Source organism: Haliotis rubra, unplaced genomic scaffold, assembly GCF_003918875.1.
Source record: "Haliotis rubra isolate DU_JTF1 unplaced genomic scaffold, ASM391887v1 Scf401, whole genome shotgun sequence".
Classification (NCBI taxonomy): Eukaryota; Metazoa; Mollusca; class Gastropoda; order Lepetellida; family Haliotidae; genus Haliotis; species Haliotis rubra.
In genome coordinates this window covers 985440-1011629 of record NW_025767082.1, presented here as the reverse complement: position 1 = coordinate 1011629, position 26190 = coordinate 985440, and the positions used below count along the sequence as shown (strand labels likewise).

The following is a 26190-nucleotide window of genomic DNA, read 5'->3' as shown; positions in this document are numbered from 1 at the left end:
TGCTGGAACATCTGACTGAGACTGTGACACCTACACCATGGACAGTTCTGTCATCACAGTTAGACACCTGCAGCTTGAGACACCTGCTGGAACATCTGACTGAGACTGTGACACCTACACCATGGACAGTTCTGTCATCAGGGCTAGACACCTGCAGCTTGAGACACCTGCTGGAACATCTGACTGAGACTGTGACACCTACACCATGGACAGTTCTGTCATCAGAGTTAGACACCTGCAGCTTGAGACACCTGCTGGAACATCTGACTGAGACTGTGACACCTACACCATGGACAGTTCTGTCATCAGGGTTAGACACCTGCAGCTTGAGACACCTGCTGGAACATCTGACTGAGACTGTGACACCTACACCATGGACAGTTCTGTCATCAGGGTTAGACACCTGCAGCTTGAGACACCTGCTGGAACATCTGACTGAGACTGTGACACCTACACCATGGACAGTTCTGTCATCAGGGTTAGACACCTGCAACTTGAGACACCTGCTGGAACATCTGACTGAGACTGTGACACCTACACCATGGACAGTTCTGTCATCAGAGTTAGACACCTGGAACTTGAGACACCTGCTGGAACATCTGACTGAGACTGACACACCTACACCATGGACAGTTCTGTCATCAGAGTTAGACACCTGCAGCTTGAGACACCTGCTGGAACATCTGACTGAGACTGTGACACCTACACCATGGACAGTTCTGTCATCAGGGTTAGACACCTGCAACTTGAGACACCTGACTGAGACTATGACACCTACACCATAGAGACTGACACCTACACCATGGAGACAGTTCTGTCATCAGGGAGACTATGAGACACCTGCAACTTGAGACACCTGCATCTGGACACCTGACTGAGACCTGACACCACCATACACCATGGACAGTTCTGTCATCAGGGTTAGACACCTGCAACTTGAGACACCTGCTGGAACATCTGACTGAGACTGACACACCTACACCATGGACAGTTGTCATGAGGGTTAGACACCTGCATCTTGGTTAGACACCTGCTGGAACATCTGACTGGAGACTGTGACACCTACACCATGGACAGTTCTGTCATCAGGGTTAGACACCTGCATCTGACTGAGACACCTGCTGGACACCTGACAGTTCTCATCAGAGACACCTGATCTTGAGACACCTGCTGGAACTGAGACACACCTACACCATGGACAGTTCTGTCATCAGAGTTAGACACCTGCATCTTGAGACACCTGAATGAGAACACCTACACCAAAGACTGAGACACCTGCATCTTGAGACACCTGACCTGACACACCATGGACAGTTCTGTCATCAGAGTTAGACACCTGCAGCTTGAGACACCTGCTGGAACATCTGACTGAGACTGACACCTACACCATGGACAGTTGTCATCAGGGTTAGACACCTGCAGCTTGAGACACCTGCTGGAACATCTGACTGAGACTGACACTGACACCATGGACAGTTGTCATCAGGGTTAGACACCTGCATCTTGAGACACCTATGTGAACACCTGACTGTGACTGACACCTATACCATGGACAGTTCTATCAGGGTTAGACACCTGCATCTTGAGACACCTGACTGAGACTATGACACTTACACCATAGACAATTCTGACATCAGGGTTAGACACCTGTATCTTGAGACACCTGACTGTGACTGACGCCTATACCAGGGACAGTTCTATCATCAGGGTTAGACACCTGTATCTTGAGACACCTATGTGAACACCTGACTGTGACTGACACCTATACCAGGGACAGTTCTATCATCAGAGTTAGACAGCTGCATCTTGAGACACCTGCTGGAACACCTGACTGATACTATGACACCTACACCATAGACAGTTCTGACATCATGGTTAGACACCTGCAGAAACACATGACATGACGTGGGTGTTGTCAAGTTGAGGAAACATAACACATGTTATGAAAATGGGATATTCATGCAGGCAGAGTTAAAGAAGAAGAGTTTTCAACTCAGTACCAATGATGGATGTATGGTTGACAGACAGAAACACAAGCAAAAACTCAGGTCACATCATGTAGGGTGTGCTGGCATAAAGTGCTCTTATTTGGCCCAAATCATCAATACGGAAAAATAAATTCATATAAAAATAATATAATAGATACTGGAGAGTATGGATTTATTTCTGTGACACTATGTAAGTCTTACATTTATTGGCAACATGAAAAAAACGTATTCGCTAATGATTTACATAATTTAAATATGTCATTAGCTTGAAGTTCAGATATATTAGAAACATTTATGTCATTGTGATTAATATATGTGTATTTATAAAGTTGATTACTGACATTTGTACATTGTCAATCAGACAACATCCTAAACATCTTATACAAATAAATAGACAACAATTTTACTCTGAATTCTTTCTGAAAACTGGTTCAGAAGGCTGAGTTGTCCAAGGCATCACAGTGCAGAGTTGCTTCCCCTTGGGCTTGCCAGAAACCTGTGTTCATTGGTTTGACTCCTGGTCATGTGTCTTGGTTTGTCAGCTTCATACCAGTCCTTGTGCGTTTAACCAAAGTCGTCAACAGCTGAGATATGTATCACTTCGGGCTTCCTCACACATAATACTGATACGGAATTATATATCTGGGTGAGTGAGTTTTGTTTTACGCCGCACTCATCAATATTCCAGCTATATGGTGGCAGTTTGTAAATAATAAAGTCTGGACCAAACAATCCCGTGATCAACAGCATCAGCATCAATCTACGCAATTGAGATACAGTGACGTGTGTCAACCAAGTCAGCAAGCCTGATCACCCGATCCCGTCAGTCGCCTTTTACAAGAAGTATGGGTTACTGAAGGTCATTCAAACCCTGATCTTCATGGGTATTATATATCTGGCGTACAAACAGTTTTGTTAAAACCCGACACTCACTCACCTACTCTTCTTGAACAGTACTGGATCAATACAATAAATAAACAGAATTACTTAAAACGCTTTTGATTTGATGTGCTGTTGACAAGTGCATTTCAACTACTTTGCTCTAACAAGATAAATGTACTGCAACCAGTACTGAATGTCCATTAAAAAAAACCCCCAGAAATCCATACCTTATCTGTCTTCACTGAAGCTCTTCTAAATACCACTGGAAGGCACAGTAGTTGTTTGCCCTGTATGTCACACTGAAGGTTCCCTGGAACTTGGTGAACAGATTGTTAAATAATTCACTGCTTCACCTTGGGGCTGACCTGTCCATACAGTTGTATCCTTTGGAGGAACAGCTATTTTGCCAAACACACAGGGAACTATTGGTCTCACAAGCAACAATGATTGTATCCCGTTCCAGACTGGCATTATGCTGAGCTTTGTATCTTATTATTTAGCACCAGCTTTGCAGTATGTGTCTGGAAGGGTAATGTCATTGGCTTCTGCACAAGCTGTGGCACTGTGTCTGATCAGGCCAACAGAACAAAACACCATGTCACATTGAAACCACTTTTGAATTCTGTTAAAAGGTATTTTTTCATAACATGAAACTGTTTTACTAAGATTTAAACCATGTGCAGTGTTTGTTTGTCAGTACAGCCTGGTTCTTGTGTGAGAGACATTCACGAATTTCCACACCTGAGCCCTACTTGCACTGGTTTTACTGTAATTAGCTCCAAGTTAGATGTGATGACGTTTCTCTGGGTCTGACCTAGGACGCTGATTAACTTTATATGTTGTTAACGTCTTGATTCCGAAGTTGAATCTAAACGTTAACCGGAAATCAGTAATAGAACTTGGTGGGAAAACAACCACATATACAATGTATTACACTTTGGATTTTCTTACATAATAAATAAATAACACTGCCACTTGATAGCAAAAGCAAGACACCATTATCGCACACACGAATCTTCAATGTGTCATGGCATGAACCTTCAGCTATCTTAGTTAAAAAGCATGGCTGCTAAAAGCTGATACGATTGCCGATCAGAGGTATGTGCTCAAATCTTTGAAGGGCATTTAGAAGTGGAATGCATAAGAAAAGCAAGATTTATGCATGTCAAATTCTTTATTGTGAATAACACAAACGTCGGAGGAAAAACAAGATGAATGAACAAGAATACACCCTGAAATGTGTTATTCACAATAAAGAATTTGACATCCCAACATCATGCTTTTCTTGGCTACATGCTGCCCACCTTTGAGTCTACTCAGACCTGTATTTCTTGAATGTCATCAAGACCTCTTAAATGTAATTGTTCAAACAAAACAGCAAATAATCTTACCCATGCATGGTAGTTATGGTCATTTTGTACAACGGCATCCAGGCCGTTAATGGCCCAGTCTAAGTAAACTTAGTCTCAGTATTATTCGTTACCCTACTGTACTGAGTAGAGGAGTGTAACGAATAGTACTGAGACTAAGTTTACTTAGACTGTTAATGGCCAAAATTATGCTAATCAGCTTGACAATATCAGGCTTTAAGTAATGGAAACGTCCCTTATGATGTGTTTTTCCACCAGGAGAATACATCCATGCAAAGTCTTGTTGCTATGCTGTTGCAAAGGATTATTTTGCCTTTGAACACCTTGAGAACCCTCTCATGCTGTCGATCACTGGATTGTCTGGTACAGACTCAAATACTTACACACTGCTGTTACTGAATGCGGCGTTAACAACAAACTAAAAGACTTGAACACCCTTCCTCTTCACCAGATTGGGTTGATTTCTGTCTCCCTAACCCCATGAAACTGTCTGGCCAGGATCGTTGTTATGACGTCATTTCTGCTGTTGTTTTCTCCACTTGTTTTCTCATTACTGTCAACCCATGATGACAAAATTTGGATGCTTATAATATTATAATACATTGTCATGATGCGTCGTAATAACAACGACAAACCCTTATCTTTGACGGTAGAAGAGTGACAGTCAATATAACAATTCAGTCCCGATTATGAGGATGACTTTATCAATCACCATCAAATATATTCATATATAAGCTATGAAGTGAAGCTCAACGCTCAGTCAGAATGTTCGGCCGGGAGTAGAAGACCTCTTTTGTCCTGAATACAATGCAATCCATTACAATTACAAAAAATGGAATATAGTTTGATCGCCATCATAGCAAAATGCATCATTAAACGTCATGGGAAGTGAGTTAACGTGTGCCCTTCTTCACTCCCCACAGTCTCAAGTGTATACTCAGACTTATATAAGGTCAGTCGACCCTCCTGACGTTGCCCACGTCGTCAGATCCACTAAAACAAAGATTCGTGGACTATTGTTACATCCACCCTGATAACACACGTGTACATTGCCCATATGTACTCCCTAGCCTAGTGTTTCACTTAGGTTTCGTGTCCTCACGGGTAGGTTCCGAGCCTTCGCTCTTGATCAGCCCCAAACTTTAGCCTTCAATGTTCAATGCCAGTGTCACTTAACAAGCCTATGCTCCATCCTGTACGTAACGCCAGAAGATGATAAGGCAGAATTTGCTGGCCTTGGTTAATGGAGTGCAGGGTTCAGGGCAAGAAAGTTTAATCATCCATGTATGGTATGGAACAATAACATCATGTTATAATATACAGATAAGTATGTTCTTATCTATCCTCCAACTGCTGGTTGTAACGCATATGTTCACTTGGCTCAATGTGTTCAACAACAATCAACATTGAAATGTGTAACCTCTTCAACCTATAAGTGATTTAATGGGCATCAACACGTCTATAAACACTCGTGATTACACAGAAATGATTTACTGTAGATTCTTCCATCTATTTAATTCTCACCTGTGCTTCTCAGACCCATATTGCAAAGCTGGTCAGTCGTTGCAGGTGCAAAATAATAAGAAAGGTCAACTTAATGCCAGTTAGCTGTCTGAGACGGGATACAATCATTGTTGCTTGTGAGACCAATCTGTTCAAATGAAATGACATTCCCTACATAACCACATCATTTGCACAGACGACCTTGGGATCTGAGGTCCACAGTCCGATATGGATGGTAACGTCCTCTCAGCGTGTCACAAACCTCTAATTGTGAGTTCGAATCCTAGAATCCGCTGATCACCTTTCCTGGACTGTCGGTACCATGCCCGTGCTCTCGAATCTCCTCCGCCTGAACCATCACATCAAGCTGGCACGCTTTCATACAACCGAATATTGTTCAAAGCGGTATCGAATTACACAATGCCAATAAAACTATATATATATTATTTTCAAACTCTCAGAAGTACATTGTACCCGTGAAGGTCCGGGTTAGAATGAACCTTCAGTAACCCATGTTTGCCGTAAGGCTCGATGGCATGGTTGACTCATGTCATCGGTTCCCAATTGCACAGGTCAATGCTCATGCTGTTGATCACTGGATTGCCTGGTCCAGACTCGATTATTTACAGACCGCCGCCATATAGCTGGAATATTTCTGAGTGCGGCGTAAAACTAAACTCACTCACTCACTCACTCAGAAGTGCATTGTCTATTTCTGAAGAAAATATAACATTCTCACTCTTAGTTTTCTTATTATTCAGTCACAAATGTAGATAATAGATTAATACGCTTTGTTTTTGTTTCATTGGTGGATATTTCTTTGCTCTGTGGTTAATGTCGACGTAGTTTGGTATGGGTCCGTGTAGGTTAGTTTCGGCGTGGTTCCGTTCACTACGTCCCAGTAACCAAGAATGTGAGGGGATCTAACTGGTTCCGGCGCGGATTTCTCTGCTATTTCTTTAAAACAGACAGAATGCTGCGAAGTCCGTTTGAGTCTGTATTCGTGGCAGAGTAGAAATACATACAGACAGAGATATTTCACACCAGAATATCTAAACAAGTAGATAGAGTAAATAAACTTAACAAGTAGATATAACATAAGCAAAATGACAAAATGTTATTTGGGTAAATACGGTACGATTAAGGTGACAGACTGGTACGTATGACTGGTATGAACGTTGTTGATTATTAGGAAAGTTACAGTAAGATAATTACACGGTGGATCGTGTGTGATAATAGACAACAGCTAATAACCAGTCATCGTCACAAAATCATCGACAACTAGAACCATGTGACATGTTATATTAGGGAGTACCCAACACAAGTAGCCTACTAGAAGCTGTACTATACTGAGAAAGTGTCATCCCATAACATATGTTACATTTGACCACTTTCTAAATGGCCGCTTAATTTAGTGTGCATTCATAACTAGAACCATACCCAGCAAAGTCCATATAATCGTGAACCGCCTCCGTGGTGTAGTGGTTAGAGCGTCCGCCCGGAGAGCGGAAGGTCGCGGGTTCGATCCCCGACCGCGTCATACTAAATGACGTTAAATATGGTACTTGTTGGTCCCTGCCTGGCGCTCGGCATTAATGGGTACAACAAGGACTGGTCGGCTCGGTGTCAGTATAATGTGTCTGAGTGGGGTATTCATGCTTCACTGCGGCATGGTATCTCAGTGGGCTAGCACTATAAAACCAGCTTAAGTCTGGTCGTCATATGAGCGAAATATTCTCCAGCACGACGTTAAACCCAATTTCACCTCACCATATAATCATGTGGGTACAGCAAGAGCATCATCAAGATCAAGTTGACCAGTGTCAACATTCTATTGAATGTGCTTCCCGATCTTTGTAAATATACTCTCCCAAAAAAGTAACGCATCATGAAAATAGCGATTTCATGTAGCAATGAATTAAAACGTGATTCATTTTACAAAAGGTTTTGGTCTGTTTATGAGTCCTATGGTGTTTATATTTTGAAACATCACAACAAAACGCACCATCCGTAAAATACCCGTATTTTACAGCATGATTTGCAATTTCGGCGTGTAGTGACACAGAATACACAATTCACATGCAATGCACGTGATAGTTGGGATCAGATAGTCTCAATGATGTGTATAAAAGGTTGATCGCTGTCTGTGGATTATTCACTGCATTTGGAATATTGTTGACGAACGCAAAATGCCACGTCTAAGTGAAGCCAACCGTCATATCGCCATTGGTTTGCTTGAAGCTGGCCAACGTGCAGTTGCCCGACGCATGAATGTTCGTCAAAGCACCATTTCCCGGTTCTGGGAGAGATATCGCCGGCAGAATGCGGTAGCAGATGCCCCTCGTAGTGGGCGACCTCGAGCGACCAATGCGGCGCAGGATCGCTACATCCGGGTACATCATCTGCGTCATCGAACAGCTACTGCGACCAGTACCGCTCGACAAATACCCGGATTGAGGAGGCATTCTGCACAGACCGTCAGGAACAGGTTGAGAGAGAGGCTGGTTTACGTGCCAGAAGACCTTATTTTGGCCCTGTGCTTCGACAACAACATCGTCAACATCGAGTTCAATGGCCTGAAACGTTCAGGCCTGGAACCTACCGAATTGGGGTAGAATCTGGTTCAGTGATGAATCACGATTTCTATTGGAACGACGCGATGGAAGAATGCGGGTGTACAGACGTCGACGCGTGAACGTTTCGCCGACGCTTGCATTCCCCAGGTGGACAGATTCGGCCGGGACAGTGTTATGATGTGGGGGACGATCACCTGCCGTAGGAGAAGTGATTTGGTGATGATCCAGGGCAACCTGACAGCTCAACGGCACTGTGACGAAATCCTACGCCCACTCCTCCTTCCAATCATTGATCGCCAGAGGGAGTTGTTTCAACAGGACAATGCCAGGCCCCACACAGCACGTCACACTAGAGACTTCCTCCAGAACCACAACATCAATGTGCTCCCCTGGCCCTCAAGATCACCGGACTTAAACCCGATCGAACATCTGTGGGATGCCCTGGACAGACGGGTGCGACGCCGTAGCCCTCAGCCCCAGACACTTCAGCAACTCGCACAGGCACTACAGGCAGAGTGGGCTGCGATTGGGCAACACGAGATTCTGAGACTTATTCGTTCGATGCCGAGGCGATGCCGTGCAGTTCTGGATGCCCACGGTGGTCACACGAGGTATTGACTTCAGCGCCACCACACGTCTCCATGTGACACTCAAACTGACTTTCCTCGAGTTGGTGCCAAAGACGGATAAGTCTGCATTCCCAGGGTGCAATTTCGCTATATTTCATTGACTCATAAAGCCTACAAGATGTTTCAAAATAAACATAAAAATACAGTTATGCTTTTCCTATATGCGTTTCTTTTTTGGGAGAGTATATTTGTTGGAACATAGAACTGAGAATATATAAGTTTTGGAAACCAGTTAGGCTCTTTCTCCACTACATATCCCTCGCTTTACGCATTTAGTGCAGATCCAAACTGTGTTTTATGATCTCTGGCAGTGTATGAAATAAGGCCCGTCCGACCGCCCGAGACGGGCTAGATTTCTGAGGACAGTCTAAATTTACAGCTAGCCAGCCCGATGGTCTGATAAATTTTTTTCGTAAATTTGAGTAAATTCACCATTTCTTGGTGTTTGGTCTGCTTAAATCCATTTTTGGCTGGTAACAATTTGAAGTTACCAGCCCTGACGTCTGGCTGGATTTTTGGCTTATTTCATACACTGTCTCTGGCACCCAATATATGATTCGCTAAAATATCTTCCATCCAGTTTCACTTGAATTACTTTTTTTTCGGTTTAGACGTTTAAAGTTGGTTAGGGATTTTCTTCATACCCATTCTACTTTTAGCACAGCCAAGCCCACTGGCCTGACACCCCAATCCCGTTAGTGGCCTCTTAATGACAAGCATGGACAATTGTATTCCGTAGCCTATCGCGGATTTAGTGGAAGCATGTCATTGTGATTGATGCTCATGATGAAAGTCACTGGACTGTCAAATCCAAACAGTCGTCATATACACAGAGTATTGCCGAGTGTGGTTATTAACAACAAACAAACAATCCCATCGGATCAAGTCCGTTTTGAAGCTGATGGTCGTGTTGGTATTTTATGTGCGCATTTAGAACTTGATTGCCAGTACGGAGTAGCCTCCCCTTTTCCTCACGTTGTCCAACCACTGATCTCATACGTAGTCTTTGCATGTGAAAACAAAATCATTGTTGCAGATAAATTCATTACAAGATACTAGAAATGATATTAAATCTTTAATGTCACGTCTAAATAACTCATGTCTCTTTTTGGTTAGTTATGTTTTTTTAAATATACATTTACTGCTGATCTCTACCCACGTGGTTAAGGAAAACACATGTGGGACTGAAATGAGTGAGAGAAGACGGTACCGTTACACTGTGATACCGTTATACATAAACTGACGATTCTGCTGAATGTGTCAAACGTGACGATGGAAGACAGCAATTGCTCAGAGTATTCAATGATCAATGCTGTTCATTCATTATGTCAAAAGAACGCAAAATGCAATTCCAAGTTGAAATGGCTACTGTCAAAACAGGTGAGCACTAGCTGTTAAAGTCAGGGAATATTTTGATCTGACATGTTGATATGTTTTCATGCCATTAGAGAGGGGGACTTTGGGGTCATTTGGTAATGCGAGAAAACCAAATCGATCTTACACCACATTGAATGCATACTGATATCAGCTTTATCAAATACGATAGTAATTTACGTCTTGGTTTTGTTTTATATTAATATATATATACACGCGCATATTGCAATCAGTGAGCCGGATGAGTTAATGATAACCCTAACTGCACAGAGACAGTGCCTAAGGTTCACACTTAACACAAATGACAAGGTTTAGAATTTGGTTCAATACATAACTGACCGCCTCCACTGGTCCAGTGGAAAGAGCATCCTAATACGGAGAGTCAGTGTATAAATGTGTCACCTCATCATTGATGGTACATACTGTTACGCTAGGTGTGCTTTTGCATTGAGACATAAAGCAAATACTGGCTGGTTGGATGTCTGTATGTGTCTGAGCTAGTATTACAGAAATTGACAAGTATGTAAGAAGACATACAAGTACCCCCACAGTGCAGTAATCTGAGATGTGTCATTTTACCTCATCTGTTGTCAATGCTCATGGCAAAACTGAAGTATATAGATAACAGTTATGCATACTACATCAGAGACCATGTAGAGATTATATTACATGGTCTCTGATTACATAGACTGACAGACTTACACCATGAGTAAGCATGTTATGGCATCAGTGGTAATATTTTGATAATATTGTATCCAAAAGTTAATCACTCAGCTTCCAGTATATTTATAGAAGTTAATTATAAGCAAGTTGACATATAAAACAAATAAGAATTCATTTAATTGTCTTTTTGTATTCCTACCTGACAGATTTGGCCCCCCTCTGATCGGACAGCCTTGTTGGAGGGTCTGTCACAGCTGTTCCTTGACTTCCAATGTTCCGCTGACATATGCACCAGTGTCCGACCTCTCATCCTCGATATAATTGAGAGATCCAAGACTTCAGTGCTTCTACATGGACATGAAAACAATATTTATATTACCAAATTTGCAGTTGCTTTAAGTTTAGGTATAGGCAGTACACCAGATCTCAGGAACTTTTCTGTTGAATTTTTGAATACATACAAGCCATTTTGTCAGTCACCTAATTCTGATGGAGAGCCAAGGAAGAAAAAGAAGAAAAAAGAAAAGGTAATGGTAGCACTTTTGGCAGACATTATTGACAGTGTACTAAAGGAAGTGTTCTGTAGGCAGACACTATATGCAGAGCACAGCACAGATTGTATATTTGATTTTGATATGGATATGAACTGTTTAGGCATCTGCAGTGATGCTTGTGCTTATGAAGAGAACCATTTAATTTTAGATTGTCATAAACATGATAAAGATTTCATAAAATTGCTCTGAAAGCTTACATGATGCTATTTGCGTCACTTTTGCAGATAGCTGATTTTTTTTAGACTGTTGTCTTTATATTTTAAACAATTCATGAATCATGTTCACAGAGTGCATGAGTACTCCTGGTTTCACACAAGTTGGAATATTTTGAACATATAACATTCATCCTAATAAGCACCCAGGACATTAGAAGTTGGCAGATGGGGACTTTTATCAAAATCATGTTCAACAAATTAAATTTGCTGTCGGAGATCAAGTAGTAGAGATAAAACGTTGTTGAAACATTAGTGAAACTAAAACTTTTGCAGTAATAGTATCTCAGCAAATATGTACCCCTTCTTTTCAGGTGTTTAGTATTTGTATTCAAATTCTCATCATGATATGGCTGAAATATTGCTGATGTGACATTCAATTTTAACTCACTTACTCTATTTGGGGACCGCCTCCGTGGTGTAGTGGTTAGTAGCGTCCGCCCGGAGAGCGGTGAGTACCCAACAAAAGTGGCATACTAGAAGCTGTACTATACTGAGAAAGTGTAATCCCATAACATATGTTACATTTGACCACTTTCTAAATGGCCGCTTAATTTACTAGAACCATACCCAGCAAAGTCCATATAATCGTGAACCGCCTCCGTGGTGTAGTGGTTAGAGCGTCCGCCCGCGGAGAGCGGAAGGTTGCGGGTTTGATCCCCAACTGCGTCATACCAAAAGACATTAAAATATGGTACTTGTTGGTCCCTGCCTGGCGCTCGGCATTAATGGGTACAACAAGGACTGGTCGGCTCGGTGTCAGTATAATGTGTCTGAGTGGGGTATTCATGCTTCACTGCGGCATGGTATCTCAGTGGGCTAGCACTATAAAACCAGCTTAAGTCTGGGCTAGTACAAGCAGCTGCACATACACATGCATGCATGTCGTCATATGAGCTAAATATTCTCAAGCACGACGTTAAACCCAATTTCACCTCACCTCACTCTATTTGGGTGTGTTTTCTGTGAAAGGCACAGTGCACATCTAAGGGTAATAGATTATTTACACATTGGTGAGAGAGTCCTTATTAGAGTAGGGCTCGTTGAATAAGATAATTCTGTTATTCACTGCAACCATTATAAAGAACTGGGCATGTTCATTGGTAAGCATGCCAGGAATAGGTTTGGAAGACTTAGTGGTATGGCATATGCATTGCAACAGTTCGTGGCTCAATGGCAGTGTGTTTTTGTGAAAGTGAAATATGTAACAGAGTTCATTGCCTACTTGAGCATGTTGAGTATCACTATCAGTAGCTTCATATATTATTATTTCAGTTGAGCGATCTTGAGTTGTGTCGGGCAATGTGGACCTTTGTAGACGTCCTGGGAGAAAGTGTGGAGGGCTGCATCACACTGGACCTCCTGGTGGCCTATCTGTCTCACCATGAATCCCAAGTCAGATGGTGAGTCTGTCATGTCTGCCGCACCATAAACCTCAAGTCAGGTGGTGAGTGTGTTGTATCTGTCTCACCATGAGCCTCAAGTCAGTTGGTGTCTGTTATATCTGTCTCACCATGAACCTCAAGTCAGGTGGTGAGTCTGTTGTATCTGTCTCACCATGAGCCTCAAGTCTGGTGGTGTGTCTGTTGTATCTGTCTCACCATGAACCTCGCATCATATGGTGAGTCTGTTATATCTGTCTCACCATGAACCTCAAGTCAGGTGGTGAGTCTGTTGTATCTGTCTCACCATGAGCCTCAAGTCATATGGTGAGTCTGTTATATCTGTCTCACCATGAACCTCAAGTCAGGTTGTGAGTCTCACCCGCCGAGACCTCCGATGAGATCTGTTGTATCCGTCTCTCCATGAACCTCACATCAGGTTGTGAGTCTGTTGTATCTGTCTCACCATGAGCCTCACGTCTGGTGGTGAGTCTGTTGTATCTGTCTCACCATGAACCTCAGCGTCAGGTTGTGAGTCTGTTGTGTCTGTCTCACCATAAACCTCACATCAGATGGTGAGTCTGTTGTATCTGTCTCACCATGAACCTCAAGTCTGGTGGTGAGTCTGTTGTATCCGTCTCTCCATGAACCTCACATCAGGTTGTGAGTCTGTTGTATCTGTCTCACCATGAGCCTCACGTCAGGTGGTGAGTCTGTTGTATCTGTCTCACCATGAACCTCGCGTCAGGTTGTGAGTCTGTTGTGTCTGTCTCACCATAAACCTCACATCAGATGGTGAGTCTGTTGTATCTGTCTCACCATGAACCTCAAGTCTGGTGGTGAGTCTGTTGTATCAGTCTCACCATGAACCTCACATCAGGTGGTGAGTCTGTTGTATCTGTCTCACCATGAACCTCAAGTCAGGTGGTGAGTCTGTTGTATCTGTCTCACCATGAACCTCAAGTCAGGTGGTGAGTGTTGTATCTGTCTCACCATGGGTCAGGTGTGAGTCTGAGCCTCAAGTGTCTGTCTCACCATAAACTCCGTGAGGTGGTGTGTCTGCCTGTCACCATGGTGGTGAGTCTGTTGTATCTGTCTCTGTTATATCTGTCACCATGAACCTGCATCATATGATGAGTCTGGTGGTGAGTCTGTTGTATCTGTCTCACCATGAACCTCACAGGGGGTGAGGTGTGTTGTGAGTCTGGTGAGAGTGTATCTGTCTCACCATCTCACCATGAACCTGTCATATGGGTGAGTCTGTTGTATCTGTCTCACCATGAACCCTCAAGTCAGGTTGTGAGTCTGTTGTATCTGTCTCACCATGAACCTCACATCAGGTGGTGAGTCTGTTGTATCTGTCTCACCATGAGCCTCACATCAGGTGGTGAGTGTTGTATCTGTCTCACCATGAACCTCAAGTCAGGTTGTGAGTCTGTTGTATCTGTCTCACCATGAGCCTCACATCAGGTGGTGAGTGTTGTATCTGTCTCACCATGAACCTCGCGTCAGGTTGTGAGTCTGTTGTGTCTGTCTCACCATAAACCTCAAGTCAGGTGGTGAGTCTGTTGTATCTGTCTCACCATGAACCTCAAGTCTGGTGGTGAGTGTTATATCTGTCTCACCATGACCCTCAAGTCAGGTGGTGAGTCTGTTATATCTGTCTCACCATGAACCTCAAGTCATATGGTGAGTCTGTTGTATCTGTCTCACCATAAACCTCAAGTCAGGTGGTGAGTCTATTGTATCTGTCTCACCATGAACCTCAAGTCAGGTGGTGAGTCTGTTGTATCTGTCTCACCATGAACCTCAAGTCTAGTGGTGAGTGTTGTATCTGTCTCACCATAAACCTCAAGTCAGGTGGTGAGTCTGCTTCCCAGCCTATAGGTGACTGCGGATGTCTGGTTGACGTTCTAGAGGAGATGTAGGAAAGGATACACTGTCACATGGAAACTAACTACTTTAAACATTTAAACTAGTTGAAATTTGAGCTAGTCCCCATGGTAGCTGCACCTAAATGTTTGTGTTGACATAACCAATGCTGTTATATGGCTATATGTTCCACTCTGCAATAAGACAGAGTAAGAGATGTGAGATGTGTTCCAGGTTTGCTGCGGAGGCTGTGTCCCAACTGGTCCGGATGTCAGAGAGTCAGAGGGAGATGTTCCTGCGGAAATACTTCACTGAAGAAGAGATCAGAGAACTTTCTGTTAGGTAATGCAACAATACTTGCCTATCATGCAATTCCTTCAACAGGTAACTTGACATTAGCTGTATTGATACCCTGTCCAAAGCTTTGTGTATTGTTGGACCATCCTTCATCTCCCCATTAACTTTCATATATCATTAGCTGCATGATGATATGGGTTGTTTCTTGTTCATTTCATCACTGGTTTGGCTGGTCCAGACTTGCCTGTTTACAGGCCAAACATATCCCCAGAAATATGTGCTGGTCGTTTGAGGTCACCTAATGGAATTAGTGACTCGGCAGATAGTGTGTCATCATACCTTGAAGGTTTGGATTGTTACTCTCAGATGTTGGATGTCTGGTTCGCCCTGATCGTGTATCATGCCTCCAGACTTGTGGTACTGGTAAATGTCTGACTTGCTTCACTTTGGGATTTCCTCACACATTAAGTGAGTGAGTCGGGTTTTACGCCGTTCTTAGCAATATTCCAGCAATGTTACAGCGGGGGACACCAGAAATGGGCTTCCCACATTGCACCCATCGCACATTAAGCTCACGCACACTGACATAACTGGAATACTGTTCAAATTTTGGGTGAACCAAACTCTCTCACTCATTTTGACTCAATTTGTTAAATGAAAATAATGCATATTTTGTTTCATTTCAGATATTTATTAGAAGATGGTCCTAAAAGGAAGGCTGAGTCTTTGGTTGTCGTGACAACAGATGTGAAGAAGTTGAGTCACACGATGCAGGGCCTGGTCAGCATGGACTTCAGTGACAGTGTTGTGGAAGTTGCTGGCCTCCTGTTGCCAAGACTACAAGGGGAGACAATCATGGTGAGTAAAATTTCACAAATGGCAACTTAAGAGCCCAGGGTATCACCCTTCAAATGTTTTAGCACTGGGGCTGTTTCCTGTGAGGTGAACAGACTTGGATGGTTAAAAGGTTTGACATAATTGATCAGGTGATAGACTCTGTGACTTAGTTGATTGCATGTCATCTAGTGAATTGTTGCTGATATCAATCACTTGCTTGTCTGGTCCAGACTCTATCATGTGCCATCATTGAGATAGACTATTGCTGAGTGTGTGGAGCTGGATCACAGCATGAAAGAGAAAAAAAAAAACATATTTTTTCTGGATTGCTGGAGGTGTACTGTGGTCAAAGTAGAAACTAAGGTGTTCAAGGTTCAGCATCCCATAATGTACCAAATAGGTTTAAGTCATTCCCTCTGTCAGCTGAATTGTTCATTAAAATTAGTACATTCCTTACATAGCTGAATAATTAATTCAGTTAACTGAATGCCTGACTATATCATTAAGTTTCTCCCAATACATAATCTTTCAAACCAGTTAGTTCCCTTCATATTCTGAATTATTTGCTCAATTCATTTTTGCTGTTCATTCATTTCTCCATAGACGGAATCATGCATTCAATTCATTTACCTGTATACTGCATAATTTATTCAGTTTATTCCCTCCGAGACTTGTAATTCAATTTAATTCATTCATCCATCCATCTCCATAGACTGATCATTATGTTATTATTATTATTATTATTATATTATTAGGATATCATATCCACACTAGTGCATGCTCAAGACTGGCATTTTTTCCCTCGATCATTGGATGTCAATATCAACTGCACATCGTATTAGCAATCTCAGCTCCCTGGGGAGTATACAACTCTTGCTGCTACTAGGTGCACCGAGTTATTGTGGCTTTCTCATCCTAACGAGGTTATTCCCTCCGTAGTCTTGAGCTGTTTCATTTCATTCCCTTTCTAGACAGCGTCTGTGGAGCTTGTTCCCGTGCCCTCCATGCTCAGCAACCTCCGCAGCCTGGCACTGGCGGTCGTGTCGGGGGCCCCGGTCCTGCTGCAGGGGCCAGTCGGCAGTGGGAAGACAACTCTTGTCCAGCACCTGGCTGGCCTGACAGGGAGACACACTACACCACACCTGATCAAGATACAACTAGGGGACCAGACTGACAGCAAGGTAGGCAGATAACACAGGGGTGTAACAGCTGTTGATAACTGTAAAGGTTGTGTGGAGATATTATGAAATGTCAATGTTTGAATAATGCATATTTGTTACTAAGCCTCCTTCAAAATGGGAATTAGTGAAATTTGATAATTATTTGAGAAAAATAAGTTTGAAAAAATATTTTGCCTGCATTAGTAATTGTAAAACTTGATAACAGGAGTGGGATGTCAGGAGATAAAACTCACTGTTATCTAAACGTAGTTGTATGTAGGGACCGATGTTTGTCTGGTTGATCCCACCTGTGTTCGTGTGTGCAGGCACTGCTTGGCACCTACAGATGCACGGAGGTCCCGGGGGAGTTCGTGTGGCAGCCAGGCATCCTCACGCGGGCCGTAACTGAAGGATTCTGGGTACTTTTGGAAGACATTGACTTTGCACCGATGGACGTTGTGTCCATACTCCTGCCCCCTGTTGGAGACCAACACATTGACCATTCCAGGTCATGGGGACAACGTCAAGGCCAACCCTGGCTTCAGACTGTTTGCCACACAACGGTGAGATTTACAACCATGTGTGAATAGTAAATGTGTCAATAAGCAAAGATTCAGTTGTCAGTCTGGTCTGAACCTCAACAACAGGTTCTGATGCTTCTCCCTCTTCTGTAGACTTGTAGGAAGCAGCAGTGGGTGGCATCGTCAGCGCAGCGGTAGTGCTCTCCTCCTGGAGAAGATGTGGACCAGGATCAATGTTGAACCCCTCTCACGCTCTGAGCTGGAAAAGGTTTGTTGACTGTAATCACCTCGAATATCAAGTAGCCTAGTGGTTAAAGTGTTGGCTTGTCACGCCGAATACCCGGGTTCGAATCCCCACATAGGTACAATGTGTGAAGCCCATTTCTGGTGTCCCCCGCCGTGATGTTGCTGGAATATTGCTAAAAGTGGCGTAAAACCACACTCGGTCAGTCAGTCGAATATCAAGTGTAGTGTATCTCAGTTCCACAGTGTCATATTGCTGGTAGTTTTGCGTAATATCAGATTAAATAACCTATAACCTCAATGAATTTACATGCACAATTATATCACCTTGAAGTATGTGATATGATACATTAGTTACACACATTGTGGTACATGCAGGTGATAGTGAGCCAGTTTCTTCACCTTGAAGTATGTGATACGATACATCAGTGATATACATTGTGGTACATGCAGGTGATAGTGAGCCAGTTCCCCCAGTTGGCCACCGTGGTGGAGAAGCTACTGGACATATACCTCATGTTGTCAGCCGGCAAACACGACTCCGATACGTCTATATCAGACACCGACAGTACAGGAAAGTTCCTGTCTTTAGCAGGGAGACTAGTGTCTACCAGGTGAGTTCAACATTACCCTCAGTGAACAAGGAGGTGATTGTTGGAGCGTCAGTTGAGTTGTGTGGATAGCTTCCATGGGTCTCTATGTTAGTCAACTGACATGCCTACACCGAATACGTGGTTCTTGATTTGACTCTTAGACATATCACTTTATCCGAAATATGCTTCGGTTCACTCAGCAGTGCAAGGTTCCTGGTACAATGAGATGGTAATGTGCCTGTTGATCTTCTAGTGCTTGACAGGCAGATTCTGCTGTGTTCACCCTAGAGAGCCAAGAGTAAAATCGAATGCATGCTGATCCATGTAGGATTCTAGAATGCCCCTTTATGAAATGGAAGTATAGAGCAATATACATGTCATTGTTATTGGGTTTGTTTGGTTTTTTTTGTTATCATTATTGATATATTTATACCTTTCAGTGAAAAATTTGTAATTCAAACAATTCATACCTGGCTTTGAAAATATATCTGCCTCATGTTTTGTTAGAGATCCAATTCTCTGAGCATAATCTTCAAATTATTGATGTTAGTTGAAAAAAACAACAATACTGCCTGTTTTCGATTTCACCGTCTGTGTCATGTTGCAGGGATCTCATGACATGGATCAACAGAGTCAGTTCCGAGTTCGATATATCATCCACCGAGGCTGGCACCAAGGTGTTCCAGGAAGCCTTGGACTGTTTTGTGTCCTGTCTCCCCAAACCAAGCAAGAGGATGCCATTAGCAGAGGCCATTGGCGCCAAACTCAATGTATCAAAAATAAAGGTATTATTGTTAATGTTATTGTGTGATATATGAAATATTGGCCAAAAGGTCATGTGATCACAGAGAATGTTTTGTTAATATTACATTGTGTTACTAGAAATTCATGAACAAGAAGAAGATGGTGCTCCAGTTCTGTTTTCTTTTATGAATAAGGATGTTGTTGATAAAACCTTCGGATCATTGTAATTGTGGTATAGATAACTACTTGACTTGGACATAAAGAAAATCAGAAGATTTAATACACTGCAACATTATTAGTGTAAATAAGTGGATGCAATGTGTTGTAGTTGTGGAGTGTGGTAACAGTTACTTATATGTAGCTGTTTATAACTCAAGGGATTCAAGGGGCGGTGGGGTAGCCTAGTGGTTAAAGCGTCACGCCACGCTGAAGACCCGGGTTCCAATCCCCACATGGGTACAATGTGTGAAGCCCTTTTCTGGTGTCCCCCGCCGTGATGTTGCTGGAATATTGCTAAAAGCGGCTTAAAACCAAACTCAGTCAGTCAGTCAAGGATTCAAATAAATCTTCATCAATGCAAACTGTACCAGTGCCTGTTGTTTACGTTATGTGAAGAACAGATGTCAACCCGGCCTTGGTGCATGTTGCATTTGTGGCGTGTAATGTGACCTCTCATGGACCACAGTGTATTCACAAGCAATAGAGGAATACATGAACCCAGTGAAGTATTGAGGTTGACTTGCCTGAGAATCATGACTGTAGTGTTGCTCCCCGGTATTGTTGATTGATACAGAGTCTGTAGCCATCATACTTTATGCCAGTATTACAGGCCACAGTCAAATATTTTCAATCTTCTCCTCTCACATGTTCCTGGTCCTGTTTCAGGCTGAGTTCTACATCTGTAAGTACAAGCCCAACATTGAAGTGAGTGAGTCATCCTTCACCGCTGGCCGCGTTGTCCTACCCAGAAAACCAGCAGACATCATGACAATGAACAGGTGAGTTTCCTCTCAGATGTCACCATATGGTGTTTGATATTGTAGGTTTAGGTTTTCTGTATATGACTTGAGAAGTTAAACTTGACAGGTAGTCAGTATGGTTCCCTGTAGCGTGGAGATCAGAGTGATCCTTTATTCTTCTTCATAGAGATCGTCCTTGGGGTACATATTATGCATTTTCCAAGCTGAAAATGTCCTGTGACAGTTGTATCAATGTTTTTTGAATAAAAAGATTGTACAATAAATAAACTCTTTTATTTACTATACGGCCCCTACCTCACAGAGTTACCTCCCGTTGAGCATGCGCACCAACTGGGTAAGCTCCTAGACCCGTATCATCATTCCTTCTGCTGTCACTGCCGTGAACAGACGTCCATGAGCATTACAGCTGAACTTTCTGAATAAGAAAACTATGTCTGATACTATACCACCTGTATGTATGGTCTTTATTTGCCTATGAAAGGAACAGTAAAGCTTTACAGTTGGTTGTTTCATAATTGTGACTTTGTATTAATTCTAATATGCTCACTTTCCCGTGGTTTACGCACATGTTGCTCTGCCATGGCGGGAAGTTTAGCGTGCCATGTGGTCGTAATATTGCGTATTGAACCCACTCTTACTTCCCGTGGTAGCCTTCACGTATTTTTCAATGTTTTCTCACGTGTATATATGTTGCTGAATGCGCCCGTTAGCTACATGCTTGCGTGTTTGCTTTCAGGCCTTTTCGTCCTGTTCGGTCTGTGGACAGAGTATTCCACGGGCCGACAGGCATGACCAATGTGTAGCCTGTCTGGAAAAGACCGGCCATGACGCCAAAGTGTGTCCAATATGTCTTGGGTTTTCCCCCCGTGCCCAAAAGAGGAGGGCGGCTGACACTCTCTTTTACAAAGAGATCTGCGAGGGGGGGGGAACTGACCCAGGTCCCCGTCTAAGGCCCAAAAGCGGTCGTAAAGGGAAAAATCCCAAAGCCAAGCCCCCTCTCCTGCTTCTACTGGTGGGTTTGACATGTCTTTAATGGATAAATTGTTTCAGCAACATATGGACTCCGTGAAGTCCCTCGTCCGTGAGTCTGTTGGAGGGCTCCGGCAGGAGTTCCTCGCTCACTCCGGACGGGGGGCGGAGAGTCAGGGGGTGGGATCGCCGGGCTCGGCTCGATCCCTTAGCCTTGGGCGTCTGTAGACCCGTTGCCTCTGGCCGGGTCGGGCATGCCTGGCTGCCCGGAGGGAGGTGCTCCCAGTCCCCCTCGAGAGTTGGGCGCAGGGACCGTTGAGTATTCCTGGGGTTCCGATCCCTGCGCCCTCCCGCCCCATGAGAGCGGAGGCACCAGTTCTGCCTGGTCTGCCTCCAGCGTCTTGATCCCTCAACCTTGAGGCGTCTGTAGACCCGTTACCTCTGGCTTCGGGTCCGGACGCCTCGGCTGCCCCGGAGGGGAAGGTGCTCCCAGTCCCCTCTCGGAGTTGGCGCAGGGACGTTGAGTATTCCTGGGGTTCCGATCCCTAAGCCCTCCGCCCCATGAGGCGGAGGCACCAGTTCTGCCTGGTCTGCCTCCAGCGTCTCCGGGACGGGGTCCGTGCACTCTTGCAGGCACTGGCGGGGCACTCTGTCTGCTCTTCCCTCTCTGTGGTTCCTGAGTGCTAGGCCACCCACGGGTCGGGGGTTAGGGTCCTCTTTCAGAGGAGACCCAGCCTCAGACTTCGGGCTCGAGGCCCGAGTCGATGGAGCTTGGGGAGGTAGAGGAGCATGGCCGGTGCTCGTTTTGCCGGCTCTGCGGGAGGTCCGGCAAAGGATTGCCAAGGGCCTACCCAGGCAGCGGTGCCTGTTGGCAGCTTCGGACTCGGCTGAGTTCCGCTTGCCAGGCGGCGTTTGCCCCTAGGCAGCCCTACGCGGAGCGCAGCTCCGCATTCTGCCCTCGTTGGTACAGGGCGTGGTTGATCCCCTCTTGTCTGGTTCCGTGTCGGTTCGACTTGCGGGCTTATGCGGAGATACCAGCTTGGGGAGGAATCCCTGTTCGTGGTACCCATCGTGGGCGAGTGTGTTTTCACTTCCGTCGCCCTGGGGAGGCTCGGCTTCCTCGGAGCAGCTCCGGCTGCTTTCGGCAAGGCGTGTGACTCCACCGTTTGCCCTGGCGAGGCCCCTGTGACATGCGTGCGGACCTACGAGGTCTACGGAGCGCAATGCAGCAGGTCAGGGTGGTGGTCCATGAGGCCTACCTCTCCCCTCGATTCAGAGGTCGGCCCTGGAAGCGGAGGGCATGCTGGTGACGTTTACGCCGCGTGTCGTGCTGCTCCGTCAGCTATCGGAGTACAGGCCCACCTCGCGCGACTCTTTGCGGTCTGCTGCGTCGGCGGTGATGTCGCGCCCAGTCATGGGGATCGCAAGCTGTGGCTGTCGGCGTCTCGGTGCTTTCGGCAGCGGCGCAGCAGACCTTGCTGGCCCTCCTTCCGTCTGGGAGTGACCCTCTTTCCAGGGGCACAGCAGGTCATTCGGGGAGGCTGCGCTGCAGCTACCTCCTTCAAGGACTCTAAGGCCTTGTTGGAGCACCAGCGGGTGTCGCCCCAGCGCTCCGTTCCACCTTCCTCCGCCGGGGTGCAGCCTACACCCGAGTCTGCCGGCTGGCCCGGCCCGCTTGGTAGGGGTAGGGCGGGAGGAACAGGTCCGCCAAGGGTAGGGGCAAGGAGCAGTCCTCGACTAGCTCCCAGCCTTTTCGCAGCGGGCGGCGGGAGGTCTGCCCGACCTCCCGTTAACCCATCAGGCTGTCGCTCAAGCCGTGTGTCCGCGCCCAGTCAGCTCCGCTGCTTTCGGGACAGCGCCGCGCTCCTACCCCATATCCCAGTGGGAGGCCGCCTCTCTCTATTCCTGCGGAATGGGAGAAGGCTACCAACAATGCTTGGGTGCTGGCCACCCGTCAGCATCGGCCATTTACCACTGTGGAAGGCGAGTCCGCCCGACTTCACGGCATCGCGCGCGCACTCGGTGCCGTCATGTCAGGCAAGGGGCGGACATATTAGCGGCGAAGTTCAGGCTCTGCTGGACAAGTCCGCCAATCGAGCGCATTCCACGGGAGAGGAACGAGGCGGGATTTTACTCCACGTGCTTCCTCGTCCCGAAGAAGGGCGGCGGGTTCCGTCCATTCTCAACCTCAAGGGGTTGAACCGCGTACTAGAAGTACCATCCTTCAAGATGGAGACACTGCGCTTCGGTGATCTCATCTGTTCAGCCCGGCGATTGGCTCCGTCGTCAATGCGACCTAAAGGATCGCGTATCTGCATGTGCCCATACATCCATCGTTCAAGCAGTACCTTCGGTTCTCTTACGGCGGGATGTGTTACCAATTCAGGGTGCTCCCCTTGGCATATCGACTGCCCCAAGGGTGTTCACCAAGCTCATGTTAGTCCCAGCTACCCTCGCTTTCGTTCCCAAGGGAAGGCGTTGTTACCCTTACCTCGGCGACTGGTTGCTCGGAGCACTAACACAGCCAGCGAGTCTAGATGCTACTCACACAGTGATAGACATTCTAACTTCGACTGGGGTGGATAATCAACCTCAAGAAATCCGACCTGGTACCCACCCAGGACTTGGTTTTCTTGGGCGCGATTCAAACAAACAAGGATCTCGTTTCCTTGTCGCCCGACGGATCACCAGAGTTAGGAGATGGTATCTTCGTTCCTCTCCCAGCCCCAGGCACCAGCGGACTTGGCTCCGTCTACTGGAGCCATATATGGCGGCGGCGATCTCTGTCGTGTGGCGGTAGCGGTTGAATCGCCCTATACAGCAAGCTTTGGCTCGGCTGTGGGCTCACGGAGGAGGATCTGGGCGCAGTCTCACAGTCCCAGTGGTTGACACCTCACCTTCAGTGGTGGACAAATGTCGGGGAATCTCACCAGGGGATCCCCTTGGAAATCCCGCGCCAGCTCTCACAGTTCAGACCCGATCGTCCCTCACGGGCTGGGGGTGTTCTGGGCAGTCTGTCGGCGTCAGGACTCTGGTCGAAGCGAAGCCCACCTTCACATCAAGGTGTTGGAACTGAGAGCTGTGCGGTTGGTTTTGGCTTCAGAGAGCATGTCCGTGGCCAGGTAGTCCGTCTTCAGTTGGACAACCAGGCGGCCATGTCGTACATCCTGAAGCAGAGGCGACGCGGTGTCCCCAAGCGCTCCTCCGGGGCGTGGGACTTTCTCCTCTGAATGCGACCAGTGCGACTGTCAGGTACTCCCTGTTTATCTCCGGGGCTGGAGAGCGTCGCGAGCAGATCGCTCTCTCGCGGATCCTGGCCCGCCGCAGTGGATGCTTTCGACAGGCAGATTTTCAGAGTAATCTCCCAGTTATGCGGATTGCGTTCCAGGTGGATCTGTTTTGCGTCCGGCGGGGGCGCATCAGACACCGATGTTCTGCTCGAATACGGACCCAGAGCGTTGGCTGCGGCGCCTTCCTGCTGGATTGGGCGGGCAAAGTGCTCTGGAAGCGTTCCGCCGTTACCACTCATTCCCGTGTCCTTTCACAGCTGTCCACCCAGCCAGCTCGGCTGCTTGTGCTACTGGCACCGCTTTGGCCATCCACAGAGCTGGTTTCCGGTAATTCTCAGGTTTCTGGCTCAGCCTCCTGTTCTATTACCTTTCTGACCGGACATTCTCACTCAGAGCGGGCCCACCCAAATCCGCGGATTCAGTGGGTGGCTTGGCCTCTGTCAGTTCTAACCTCGAGGACGCAGCGAATTCCTGCAGCAGTTGCAGACACAATTCTGGCCGGTGAGGATTCGACAAGCGTTCAGTATGAGGATAGGTGGTCCGCTATGCGCTGGTGTTCAGATAGGGGATTGCAGATCCCTTTTCTGCGGATTTAGTCCGGTATTGGAGTTTTTGCAAGCTCGTTTGGAAGAAGGCCTGGCGGCCCGACCATTAAGTGGCTACTCCACCACTATTTCCACTTTTCACACCTGTCGATGGTGCTCTTCTGGGGCAGCACCCTCGTCTGGCGCTTTCTTGCTGGCGGAGCGGATTCGACCTGCTCTCAGGCGAACCAGTCCACCTTAAGGATTTGTCAATCGTGCTCGATTGGCTGTCGATCCAACTTTCTCACACCTATCGGCTATTTCCATTCAGTTGTTAACTTGGAAGGCTGTTTTCTGGTGGCGGTAACATCTGGGCGTAGGGTCGGCGATTTACATGCTATGTCGTCCGACCGGCTCTGACTGTGTTTCACACTGATCGTGTCAGCATTAAGCCTCCCAGATACCTTACAGCCGAAGGTCGATCCGCGCTTTCCATGTGACAGCTCTATCGAACTTCCCACTCTTACCCAGCCTTCCACATCGGGGACCACTCCTCTGAGCACTCACCCGTTGGATGTCCGTAAGGCGGCTCAAAGTCTATATCAAGCGAGCGCGGGGAATCCGTCACGGGTACCCAGCTGTTCTGTTATTCGGTGGCGGGAAGGCTGGTCTGCCAGCGAGCAAGCAGACTTTGTCTGGCTGGCTAGTTTCGTGTATTTGTGCGGCTTATCAGGCTAAGGGCAAGCCTCCCCTGAGGGGTTGAAGGCTCACTTTCGGTCAGGGCGTAGCGCATCAAAAGCTTTTGCATCGGCACTCCCCATTGAAGAGATCTGCTCTGCGGCTATTTGGAGCCGGCCAAAGCGCGTTTATCTGGCACTACCAGCTCGATACACATTCCCGTAATCGTGCGAGCTTTGGCCGTTCTGTTCTCTCCAGTGGACAGTGTCCTGCCACCCTGACCGAGTGAGTCTTGGTTTATTGGTTTGTTTATTGACGCTGCTGTACAATAATTGTGTATTATTGACAT

General features: G+C 46.0%; 2 protein-coding genes and 1 long non-coding RNA gene across 3 annotated transcripts in view; 2 read left to right on the top strand and 1 right to left on the bottom strand.

Moving 5' to 3' along the window:
* Positions 1–59: 59 nt before the first annotated feature.
* Positions 60–785, top strand: LOC124287572 (gastrula zinc finger protein XlCGF57.1-like; the record flags this gene model as incomplete). The annotated part of the gene is made up of 1 exon (XM_046724062.1): positions 60–785. A coding segment is annotated over one exon (726 nt), but the record flags the coding sequence as incomplete, so codon positions are not given.
* A 108-nt stretch (positions 786–893) lies between these two features.
* On the bottom strand, positions 894–1773 carry LOC124287577. Its single transcript, XR_006901284.1, has 4 exons — positions 1734–1773; positions 1576–1663; positions 1031–1099; positions 894–929 (listed from the first exon to the last, which is right to left on the bottom strand). It is a non-coding gene; the product is annotated as an uncharacterized LOC124287577 (long non-coding RNA).
* Positions 1774–10158: 8385 nt separating this feature from the next.
* Positions 10159–26190, top strand: part of LOC124287571 (midasin-like) — a 68733-nt gene continuing 52701 nt past the window's right edge. The window contains 12 exon segments of the mRNA XM_046724060.1: positions 10159–10328; positions 11192–11512; positions 13027–13154; positions 15240–15347; positions 15989–16160; positions 17111–17320; positions 17626–17772; positions 17774–17862; positions 17974–18088; positions 18517–18677; positions 19264–19441; positions 20286–20398. Coding sequence (XP_046580016.1) covers positions 10221–10328; positions 11192–11512; positions 13027–13154; positions 15240–15347; positions 15989–16160; positions 17111–17320; positions 17626–17772; positions 17774–17862; positions 17974–18088; positions 18517–18677; positions 19264–19441; positions 20286–20398 — 1850 coding nt within the window. The 5' untranslated portion in view covers positions 10159–10220.